Source organism: Ovis canadensis, chromosome 13 (genome assembly GCF_042477335.2).
Source record: "Ovis canadensis isolate MfBH-ARS-UI-01 breed Bighorn chromosome 13, ARS-UI_OviCan_v2, whole genome shotgun sequence".
NCBI lineage: Eukaryota > Metazoa > Chordata > Mammalia > Artiodactyla > Bovidae > Ovis > Ovis canadensis.
The window spans coordinates 66,611,052-66,622,630 of NC_091257.1; the positions used below are offsets into that span (position 1 = coordinate 66,611,052).

Sequence of the window (11,579 nt, forward strand, 5' to 3'; positions counted from 1 at the left end):
TGAGGGCAGCAGGAATCATTCCCAATACAAAGGCTCCTCCCACCAGAGGAACAGTCAGCGGAGACACCTAGGTTTCCATCACTGTGGCCCAGGGGCGCTGGGAAGGAGGCACCTGTCCGACAGGGGCTCTGCCTTCAGCCGTCCACTCCTGTTTGCTGCCCAGCATGGCCAGCTGCTTGGTACCTGCACTGCTACTGCTACTGCTTCTAGGTGAGTGGCTGCCTCCCCCCAGACCTCTGAACCTTGGCTTCTCTGTCCCGGATCCTCCTGATCCTCAAGAAAAAGGTGGGAGCACAAGAAGATGATTGTAGGAAAAGCCAAAATGCAGGAAGAGGCACCAGTGAGACACCTGTGCCCGAGGTTTGAGGACACACACAGCACCCTGCCTCCAGCTTCTGGGCCCCGCGGAGCCATGGCCTCCCAAATCTCGCCTTGGTAACTTTGCCCCAGGGACTTTCTTTTTCCTATTGCCTGCCCTCCTACCTCTGTTACCCTTCTCCCAGGCCCAGCCCTCCACCTTCAGTCTTGCAACTTCACACTGATTCCTTGCCCTGCATCCTCAATGTCTCCATGCCATGCATCTGCTGTTCCAACCACCTGGACTATCCCTCCCCAACTTGGGGCATCATGGAGGGAGGGGGTCACTTTACCAGGTGGTGTATGGTAGGGAAAATGGAGAAGGGGACGGAGATCTTGGAGCTGAGATGTGCTGTTTTGAGGGGTGCTCCTGGTGGAGGGAAACAGGTAAGCAAAGAACAGAAATGGCACCAAGACCACAGGAGACACTAGGAGCTGATGTGTGTGGCTGAGGCCTGGGGATGTGAAGGCTTGGTTGGGAGAAAAGGGCAATGTTTGTCTGCTGTTCTAAAGTCCTGGAAGGACGGGAGGGAGCTTGGAGCGGGGGGGGGGGGGGGGGGGGGAGAGGAGAGAGAAAGGAAAGGCCAATGCCAGAGAGGGCCCTGCTCCCAGATTTGAGGTAGGAAATACCCCACTACACACACACACGCTCAAATAAATGGGTGCTGAGCCACAGTCTGAGGGAAACTTCCCTCAGACTTTGGGGCCAAAAGCCTTCTCATCTGAGGAAGGCTCCTGGAAGCAGAGAGAACCGAGGGGCAGGGGTAGTCTGGTTGGTGCTCTAGGGGGAAGGGGCTGCCAAATTCCTCCAGAGACTCTAGCTTGGCTGGATTGATTTTTATTTTAAAAAATTTAGTTTTGGTTGTGCTGGGTCTTTCTCTAGTTGCAGCGAGTAGGGGCTACTCTTCTCTTGCGGTGCATGGGCTCAGTAGTTGCAGCGGGTGCGATCTTTTCGGACCAGGGATCGAACCCGTGTACCCTGCACTGGCAGATGGATTCTTATCCACTGGACCACCAGAGAAGTCCCTGGCTGGATATAGGTGCCCATGGCATTCAGTGCCCATGGCACTTCCAGACAAAGCTCACCCTCTGCCCAACAGACCCCTGGTATGTGACCAGGCTGTGCCAGGCACACTCTGTCCACAGTGGAGTGCCCTACGGCTGAGGACTGAGCCCCATGGCCTGCCATCTAGGGCTTCTCTTGAATCCACACCCCGCAGCCAGGACTAAATGGCTCCAGTACCTGAGCCCTTGCCAGGAACCCCTCTTTTACTTGGCTGGTGGAGAGGAGAGAGGCCGGGGGAGAAGCCAAAGTCCCTCCAGGTGGGGCAGCACCGGTTAGATCGGTAAGAAGGGAGCAGTAGAAGAGGATGGAGGGGGAAGATGCAGAGGCAGGAGGATGCTCTAGAGACGGTCAAGAAGGAAGGGAAGCAGAAAACTATAGGTCACTTGAAGGGTCTCCAAGGGAGAAGGGGAAAGAGGGGCATCTGACAAGTCGGGCGTCTCCGCATGTCAAAGAAAGGAAGAGGAGCAGCCACTGTGCTCAGTGCCTCGTCTTACATTAATTCTATTTTTCTGATTTACTTTCGGCTGCGCTGGGTCTTCCTTGCTGTGCCGGAGCCTCTCTAGTTGCCTGGCCAGGCTTCTCTTACTGCGGAGCATAGGCTCTAGTGCGCTCGGCTCAGGGGCTCAGCAAGTGCGGCTCCCGCGCTGGAGACTTGGCTGCTCTGGGGCATGTGCGATCCTCCTAACCTCTGGACCTCGGCGCCATTTCTGATAGCCTCCATTAGCCAGGTCCCCAGGAGGCTTGCTGTTTTCCGTGTGAGGTGGGGCCTAGGACAATGGGAAGAATCTTAAGGACCCCTCTTTGGATGGGTGAGGGGTGGCGCCTGGGGAGGATGGGTCTCAGCTTTTGGGGGAGGCCAGCCAGGCCCAGCCTCGACGCTCCGCATCCACCGCAGACGTGCGGCAGGAATGCCCCGAGGCCGTCGCTGCCCATCCTCGCAACGGTAGGCCAGTCAGTGCCAGTCGCTAACGCGTTTGGGTCACATTCTGCCCATCTCGAGTTTTGAGCACCCCGCATCTTTTGAGGCCCTGACCCAGAGGAGGAGGTGAAGTGTGCGAGTAGGGCACGCCAACAACCGCAGCCTACCCGCCTCTCCAACAGGATCGCGGAGCTGTGTAGCACCGAATCCATGCGTGGACGCGGCCGACGCGTGCACCGCCGACGAGCGGTGCCATCGGCTGCGCACCGCGTACGTGGTGCAGTGCTTCGGTCATGCAGCGCCAGGGGGCTGCCCCCGCGCCCGCTGCCGCCGCGCCCTGCGCCACTTCTTCGCCCGCGGGCCGCCAGCGCTTACACACGCACTGCTTTTCTGCCCTTGCGGCGGCCCCGCGTGCGCAGAGCGCCGGCGCCAGACCTTCGTGCCCTCCTGCGCTTTCTCAGGGCCTGGCCGGGCGCCACCTTCCTGCCTCGGGCCCTTAGACGCCTGCGAGCACAGCCGGATCTGCAGGTGCCGGAGGAGGTGGAGAAGACGGGGTGGGGGGTGGGGAAGGGCGGGCAGGGGTCGGAGCCACTCGGGGCCCACTCACTGCCTTCCGGCCGCGCGGCGCAGGCCCCGCCTCCTGGCCTTCCAGGTCTCCTGCGCGACCACAGCCAGCAACCCTGACGGCTGCTTCCAAGACCAGGCCCCAAGCTGCCTGCGCGCCTACGCCGGCCTCGTGGGTATGCACCGGCCGGAGGGGATCTCCCGGGGATGCCTCCGCCTGGATGGGCCGATTACCCTGTTTTCGGGGTTTGACCAGGCACAGCCATCACGCCCAACTACGTGGACAACGCAAGCGCGCGCGTGGAGCCCTGGTGCGACTGCAGAGCCAGCGGAAATCGGCGTGAGGAGTGCGAAGTCTTCCGGGGGCTCTTTACGAGGAACCGCTGCTTGGGTGAAGGGCCGAGGAACCGCTGCTTGGGGGCGGGGCCCGGGGGCGGGGCCCGGGAGCCAAGCTGCCTGGCTGGCTGTGAGGAGACTGAGGCCTGGGCGGGGCCCTGGAGGGGCGGGGCCCTGGAGGGGCGGGGCCCTGGAGGGGCGGGGCCCTGGAGGGGCGGGGCCCTGGAGGGGCGGGGCCCTGGAGGGGCGGGGCCCTGGAGGGGCGGGGCCCTGGAGGGGCGGGGCCCTGGAGGGGCGGGGCCCTGGAGGGGCGGGGCCCTGGAGGGGCGGGGCCCGGGAGGGGCGGGGCCCGGGAGGGGCGGGGCCCGGGAGGGGCGGGGCCCGGGAGGGGCGGGGCCCGGGAGGGGCGGGGCCCGGGAGGGGCGGGGCCCGGGAGGGGCGGGGCCCGGGAGGGGCGGGGCCCGGGAGGGGCGGGGCCCGGGAGGGGCGGGGCCCGGGAGCCATGCTGCCTGGCTGGCTGTGAGGAGACTGAGGCCTGCTTCTGCCACTTCTGAGGCGGTTCCATCCTCCAGGCACAGCCAGCTGCCCCTATTAATAGTCTTGCCTTTCTAGTCTGAATAGCTAGGTGGTTCGCTGACCAGTCTAGGAGTTAGGGAGTCTAAGTTTGAAGCCTAACCCTGCTGCTTTCTAGCTGAGAGTTAACTCCTCTAAGCCTTTTTGTGCTCATCTGTAAAATGGGGGTGATAATTGTCATGCTTCTGTAAGGAGAGAAGGCTGCAGTTTGTAAGGCACTCTAAACACAGCTGTGTTTAGCATTGTCCATCTTGAAAACCTTGCAGACGTCCTCTCTTCCCATATCTGCCTGGGGAGGACCCACGCAGGATGCGAAGGGTCTCTCTCAGTTTGTCCTTGAGGAGCTGGGCCCTGTGCTAGGCTTTCTCAGCCAAGCTCACCCTGCATCCCTCCATAGACAGTGCCATACAGACCTTTGACGGTGGGTGGCCCCCAATCCTACGTAACCAGTTGGACTCCCACCAGGACCCTGGGCAGAGTCTCCTGCAGGTAGGTGCAGACAGGGGATGGTGAGCTGGCAGCCCCTGCACTGACTCCTTCCATGGCAAGTGGGCCTAGAATGAATGCCCTGGGAGGGTGGGGGTGGCAGAGAGCAGAACCGGGCTTCTTTCTCAGGTCCACACTCTGCTCCCACCTGCCAAGGTGTCTTCTGCAGATGTGCCCCTGGAGGGGAGCTCCCTGCTCTCCATGCTTCTTGTTCTGGCTCTCCAGTCCCTGTTCTGACTTGGACAGCAGACCTTGGACAACTGTCCCACCCTGCCTGGGATATTGGGCCTCATTAGTGGCCTACTGCCCCACTGAAAAGGGACTGGCTTGTCTCCTAAGCTGGCCCACTGCTCTTTGCAGATCTGGACACTGTTTATCATGCTCTAAGGTGTACATCTGAACAGACTTGTAGGCAAAACTCACTCTGGTACTCCAGCATTTTATGGCATCCTCCTAGTTAGGCACCACCCATCATGATAGACACCGGCACCACATCACTAACGCTGGCAGATTGCTTCCTGTCTTTGATGTGCTGCTTGTTGGACACCACCTTGAGTGAGAATCCAGTTCCCTGCGTTGCACTGGCCATGTAGCCATCTTCCCTGTGGTTCAGCCCAGCACTAGGACTGACATCCATAACTCAATAAACCCATGTGCACTGAGACTGGCCCTGTTGTCATGTGATCTGTGTTCTGGGAGCTGAGAGCCCAAGGTCAGCTGCAGGGTGTGCCTCTGCTGGCCTCTGTGACCTTGGATGGCCTCGGAACCTCTCCAGGCATCATCTTCTCCGGACCTGTGGATGCTGAACTGAATCAACTGTCAGGTCCAGTGCTGGGGATCTTGGCTACTTGTTTATTCTTTCATTCTCTGCTAGTCATCAGATAAAGAAACTACATTTCACTTGCAGTTAGGGGGTGGTTGGTGACACAGTTCTAGCCAGTGAGTAAAATTCACAGATAAGGCTTCCAGGAGAGCTCTTTAAAAAGGAACAGACTTCCTGACTGGGGCCCTTCAGCCTCTGGCCTCAGCTTTTTCCTCTTCTTGCCGAGAACTTGCAGGTGATGCCTAGGAACATGGGCACCATCTTGGAAGAGGAACCACGTGACAGTGTGGCACACTAGCCTGTCTGCCTTTCTCTGGACTGTATGTACTCTGTGAAAAAAATGATGTGTCTAATTTGTTTAAACTACGTATCTCCAGGTGTCTGTTATTTGCAGCTAAATATAGGCCCTGATTGACACACTTCCACCTATGGGGTGCCTAGGAGCCCCAGGATCGCCCGCTGTGCTCACTTAGGGAGCCTTCCACCTTGGTGCACACGGAACCCTACCCTGACAGACACTGGAAAGAAGTAATGGTGTTTGTTTTTTTTTTCCCTGAGTAATTGGTTTCTGTCCATGTGGAGAGTCAAATTCTTCCCTGGAGCAGAGCGACATTTATCACAAGGGTTTAATAAACAGTGTGTGGCCAATGTGGACCCAGTGGATGCTAAGGGCATTGTGTTAAACTACAGTTCTGTGGAGGAGTTTTGGGAGGAGAGGGCAAAACTATGGGAGCAAGGTACTAAGCTTTCCTCAAAAACTTGGGGACTCCTGATTATTTTCTGTGTCTCTGGGCTGCTCCATCTCAAACCTGGTTGGAATTTGGCAGGGGCCAGGAGATAGTTTGGAGTGGAAGCTTTTGGTGCCTTGCTCAGCCCTCTCTGGGCTAGTGCAACCCATCCCCGAGCTGCCTGGGATGTTGGCTGCTAACACAGCTCACAGCTGCCCACTTCTCTAGAAGAGACAGCCTGAAAGGTTACCCTCTGTTCCCAGAGGTGGACAGTGGCCAGTGACTGACTGAGGCTGGAGTTCAGAGGCCTGGCCTGCATGCCTTGGGGGGCAGCTGTATGTGCCGGCCATGCTTCAGAGTTCCCTGGGACTTTAGGCTGAGGCTGGATCCCAGCTGAGACCACATCCTAGTTTAGCTCTTTCCCCTTCCCACTCCTGCTCCCTCATGTAGAGGTTCCCCTGAGGGCACTCCCTCCAATAAATCATGGTCTGAGAATCCCTGCCTTGGGCTCCATTTCTGGAGAACCTGAGCAAAAACACAGGGGTTAGGTACAGACCACACTGAAGCCCAAGCCTGGGGCTGTCCTGACCAGAAAAAGAGCCACTGGCTCTGAGACTGTGCAGTTAGCAACTCAGACCAAACCCACAGACACTACATGGGGCAGCTGTACTAGCCTCCCACCTTCAGCCAGTACTCCCTGGCTGGAACCAAACGCAGCTCAAACTGCCTTGGGCTTCAGGCACAGCTGTCTCCAGGGGTTCAGATGATGTTGCTCCTGCTGATCTCTGCTCCACTCTGAAGCCAGACAGGCTCTCACCCAGGATGTTGTCAGCAGCCCCGGATCTATGGTCTCTCCTTTAGCACTCTCAGAGGAGAAAAGCACTTCTCTTTCCCAGTATTTGTGGCCTAGAGAGTGACATCAGTCCACCAATATCACCCACCAAGAAGGGGTAGGACATTTTTCAATGGGAAAAAGGAGGGATGTTGGATGGAGCAAAGCTCAGAGTCTACCCTGTCACCACTTCATAAAGAAGGAATGTTCTCAGCTACCTATATCTGTGTGGGAATGGACATTGGGAGCGGGGGTGGCTAGGCAAGTGAAAGTATTGCCTTGCCCTGTTTACCACCATTGTATGGTAGCCCAAGTGCAGATTAAATACCCATTAAGTGATTTGCTTTATGTGAGAGTGTGTTAAACTCTACTGAAAGTGTTAGTCGATCAGTCACATTTAACTCTTTGTGACCCCCCAGGAACTGTAGCCCGCCAGGCTCCTCTGTCCATGGAATTCTTCAGGCAAGAATGCTGGAGAGGGTAAGCCATTCCCTTCTCCAGGAGATCTTCCCAACCTAGAGATTGAAGCTGGGTCTCCTGCATTGCAGGCAGATTCTTTATTGTCTGAGCCACAAGGGAAGTCCTAAACTCTACTACTTCCATTTTTTACTCAGATAATTAGAGTGAAATATGGGCATATGGGATCCCCTGGAGAAGGGATAGGCTACCTACTCCAGTATCCTTCAGTTTCCCTGGTGGCTCAGATGGTAGAGAATCCACCTGCAATGTGGGAGATCTGGGTTCAATCCCTGGGTTGGGAAGATCCCCTGAAGGAGGGCATGGCAACCCACTCCAGTATTCTTGCATGGAGAATCCCATAGACAGAGGAGCCTGCTGGGCTACAGTCCATAGGGTTGCAAAGAGTTGGACATGACTGAAGCGACTTAGCACCCATGTATAGGCATATACCTTTCAAAAGATTCATATATCTTTCAAAAGATTGGGAAGATAAAAGTGAATGGAACTTAGTAGAAAATAGCAAAATTGTTCATGGCACCTGGCTGTCTTCCTTCAGTACTTCTTTCCAACCAAGGCATGGGGTTTAATTAAATGGAGCCTCTTTAACATCAGACAGTGTGCAAGGTAAAGAGGCTTCCTCACTGGGTGCAAGGGGAGAATGAAAGTACATAGGGCTCTCATGTCAGCCTGGCTCTCTATTTTTTTTTTTTTCCCCAGAGTGAATGTTCCTGCTGGGAGGCTGAGGCTGTCTGGGGCATGGAACTAGTCACCCTGGAGACAGAAGCCAAAAGGAAGGACTAGGCCCTGTGACTTGCAGAGGCTATCATCTTGCCACTTCTGGGGCTGTTGACTTTCCTGGGGTTTTGTTGTTGTAATGGGCTGAATGGTGGTTCCAAAGATATGTCCGCATCCTAATCTCTGGGACCTGTGAACATTACCTTATATGTAGGCAAAAAGAGTGAATATTACCTTCTGTGGCAAAAGATGTGATTGAGTTAAGGACAGTGAGAGGAGGCACTTATCCTAGATTATCAGAGGGGGCCATAAATGCAGTTATGTGCACCTTTGTTAAAGAAAGGCAGAGGGAGATTAGATATACACACAGAAGAGAGGGTGCTGTGAAGACACAGGCAGAGACAAGACTGAGGTGGCCACAAGCCAAGGAATGTGGGCAGCCACCTAGAGGAGGCCAGGAGCGGATTCTCCCCTAGAGCTGGGAGCAGTGCAGCTCTGCTCACAGCATGGTTTTGGACTTTTGGCCTTCAGAATTGTGAGAATAAATTGCTGTCATTTAAAGCCACCAAGATTAGGTAATTTGTTACAGCAGCTTCAGGAAACTAGTGGAATTGTCTTAGGTGGTCAGAGTTTGGTGTCTGTCACTTCCATATAAAAAGGTTCTGGCTCATGACATGGTGTTGTCTGGCCAAACACCTCAAAGCTGAGTCCAGCTGCGGCCCTGACAACCAAAGAAGGGTCCTGCCTTGCTCCACATCTGAGTGTCGGCCTTTGTGTCCCGCCAGATAGCCTGCTTGCTGTCACTTTCTCATGCCTTCTGGGAATTGCGGTCCTGGGCCTGGCCGCATCCCTGTGACTGGGTCTCTGTTAGCTGTTGTTAACACTGAGCCTCTAGCTGACAGGTGGCTGGGGATGGGAGCAGGCAGAAAGGCAGGTGCTGGAAGCACCCATGGATTTATGGGTGGAAACTTCACGGTTCATGAATGCTCACTCTGGCTTGTTAAGTTGCAAGGTTAATACGAAGCTGTTCACTGCTCCCCTCCTCCCGCCGCCCACCCCAGTTTAGTCAGGTGTGGCCAAATTCAGAACTGGCTTATCTTTACAGGAAGGATGGACACCGGTGGGTGAAATTTCCAGAAGGCCAGGAGGGAGGGGGCAGGCAAGGCTACAGGGGAGGTGCCCTCAGCTGGACAGCAACTTGCCAGTGAGCCTGGCATGCATGTGAAAGGAGACAGAAGGTGGCCCTGCCTTGCTGGGTTGCAGGTCTGGGAAGGCCTGTGTTGAAAGATGTCTAAGGAAGCTGTTCTGCCAGGGACACGTCACCTCACAACCAAAGGAGCCTCCAGTCCAAGGCAGAAAGTGAAAGTGAAGTCGCTCAGTTTTGTCCAACTCTTTGCAACCCCATGGCTGTAGCCTACCAGGTTCCTCCATCCATGGGATTTTCCAGGCAAGAATACTGGAGTGGGTTGCCATTGCTTCTCCAGGAGTTCTTCCCGACCCAGGGATTAAACCCGGGTCTCCCACATTGTAGGCAGATACTTCACCATCTGAGCCACCAGGGAAGTCCATTGGCAGGTTGGTATAAACCCCTGCCAGCTGCTGCTGCTAAGTCGCTTCAGTCATGTCTGACTCTGTGAGACCACATAGTCGGCAGCCCACTAGGCTCCTCCGTCCCTGGGATTATCCAGGCAAGAATACTGGAGTGGGTTGCCATTTCCTTCTCCAATGCATGAAAGTGAACTCCTAGCGACCCCATGGACTACAGCCTACAAGGCTCCTCCATCCATGGGATTTTCCAGGCAAGAGTACTGGAGTGGGTTGCCATGGCCTTCTCTGACCCCCGACAGTTTCTTCCATAAGCCATATGAGGTCACCGTGGAACCGCAGAGTAGGGCTCCTCATTTGCTTTGCGCAAGGCATGTCATTCATTCACACAAGCACACTGTAGAGTTAGTAAAGTACAGCAGAAAACATGTTCACTAGGAGAACAAAGAATTAGAGCTCCAAGCACCCTTACCTTGTCCTGAAGAATCCCGGATGAGCCCTCAAGATAAAAGGTTGCTGCTGAACCACAAAAGACTCCGGGATTCTTGGCCTCCGGAGGAGAATTCAATCCGGGGCCAGTGATGAGGCTTGATCGCGCAGAGCTTTTGTGTAATAAAGTTTTATTCAAGTATAAAAGAGATAGAGAAAGCTTCTGATACAGACATCAGAAAGGGGCAGAAAGAGTGCTCCACAAGGCAGAAAAAATTAAGATGAGAAGATGCCCACATCCCCACACAAGAAGATAAAATACACACAAAACCTCAGAACCTGAGCCCTCAAGGGACTGGGAATAAATAGCGGAGGAGGAGAGGCCTACAGGACATGCAAATGGGCCCCAGCAGACAGGGTGGAGCCCCAGCTCCTGGTGCAGCAAGCAACTTCATACAGTAATCAGGACTGTCTCAGCTCGTCCCTTCTCTGTGTTGGGAACATAGACGGGAAGAGAATTCGTGCCAGGCATGTCCCACAGCTAGTGACACAGGGCTGCAGGGAGTGTGTCCGTCCAGATGCAACCCAATTGAAGACTCCAGAAATGACACTGCTCTTGGTGACAGAATTTTCCAAAATGGTGACCAGCTCTTGGTAAAGTTTTGAAGAGAAGTCCGATCTTCCCTTATTTATACAGAAGTTTCATTTCTAGAAAACTTTGTGTTTATAATAGTGTTCTACGCTAAAATAATTAGAAACAGATTTTTCCCCATCTACACAAACATCCAACAAGACATTTGAAACTTGGGTGGGATGCGGGTCAGTTCCTTGTTGGGTAGGACAGTCCTGCATGTCACAGGATGATGGTCCACCTTCAGGGCCACCTGCTAAATCATAGTAGCACTGCCCCTTGAAAGTGATGATCAGATTGCCCCAGCTCTTTCCAAGATGCCCCCCAAGGGGCAGTGCTACACCGAGAACTACTGCCCTGCAGGACCAGGCTACCCTGACTCCTACCGCCGCTCTTGGTAGTATTTTGCTCCCCCAAGCCCCGTGTCTTGCCACTGTGCAGGCTCAGCAGTCTCGTTGCCTCCTCTGGGCCTCTCTGCATCTGCTGTTCCCTCTACTCAAAAGCTCTTCTCCTGACATCATGCCAGCTCCTTCATTCAGCTCTACGCAGCTGATACCTGCCCCAGCGACTCATTCCCACACACCCACACTTTCTACCCCAACCCTTCCCCAGCCTTTCTTCACAGGACTTATTACCTGGCATTGTCTTTGTGTCCCCCACTAGACTGTAGACTCCAGCAGGACAGATTTTGTCTGCCTTGCTCACTGTTAAGTCCCTGGCCCCTACGCAGTGCGTGGCTGACGCACAATGGCAGGATGGGCAGAGGAGGAGGATGGCTGACACACTGCAGAGTCTTAACTAGACTTTCAACAGTCACAGTGTTGGTTGTTTTCATTTTTTTAGGGTCAGGCTACTGGTTTCCTTGGGGCTTCCTTGGTGGCTCTGTGGTAAAGAATCTGCTTGCCAGTGCAGGAGACCCAGGTTCAATCCCTGGTCTGGGAAGATCTCCTGGAGTAGGAAATGGCAGCCCACTCCAGTATTCTTGCCTGGAAAATTCTACACACACAGACCTCCAATGTCTTTAACAGGTGACCATGGTTTTATGCCAAGTTTGGAACTTCTTCCAAAATTTCTTGGCTAAAGCCCAGCTCATAGT

The 11,579-nt window shown here is 54.8% G+C and overlaps 1 protein-coding gene and 1 long non-coding RNA gene across 7 annotated transcripts; both read left to right on the forward strand.

The window, feature by feature from the left end:
- Positions 1 to 84: 84 nt before the first annotated feature.
- On the forward strand, positions 85 to 4,965 carry GFRA4 (GDNF family receptor alpha 4). 6 transcript variants are annotated; one of them, XM_069546589.1, is made up of 6 exons: positions 85 to 210; positions 2,525 to 2,870; positions 2,973 to 3,082; positions 3,163 to 3,297; positions 4,213 to 4,304; positions 4,431 to 4,965. In XM_069546589.1, the coding sequence occupies exons 1-6, from the start codon at positions 165 to 167 to the stop codon at positions 4,536 to 4,538; spliced, it is 837 nt and encodes a 278-aa protein (XP_069402690.1). In that variant the 5' UTR covers positions 85 to 164; the 3' UTR covers positions 4,539 to 4,965. The 6 variants fall into 6 exon arrangements, with proteins under 6 accessions (XP_069402690.1, XP_069402686.1, XP_069402687.1 ...); XM_069546585.1 differs by having other exon boundaries at positions 165 to 210; positions 3,163 to 3,372; XM_069546586.1 differs by having other exon boundaries at positions 165 to 210; positions 4,458 to 4,965.
- A 201-nt stretch (positions 4,966 to 5,166) lies between these two features.
- Positions 5,167 to 8,443, forward strand: LOC138417017 (uncharacterized). The gene is made up of 3 exons (XR_011247944.1): positions 5,167 to 5,444; positions 7,104 to 7,164; positions 7,861 to 8,443. It is a non-coding gene; the product is annotated as an uncharacterized lncRNA (long non-coding RNA).
- The last annotated feature ends 3,136 nt before the right edge of the window (positions 8,444 to 11,579 follow it).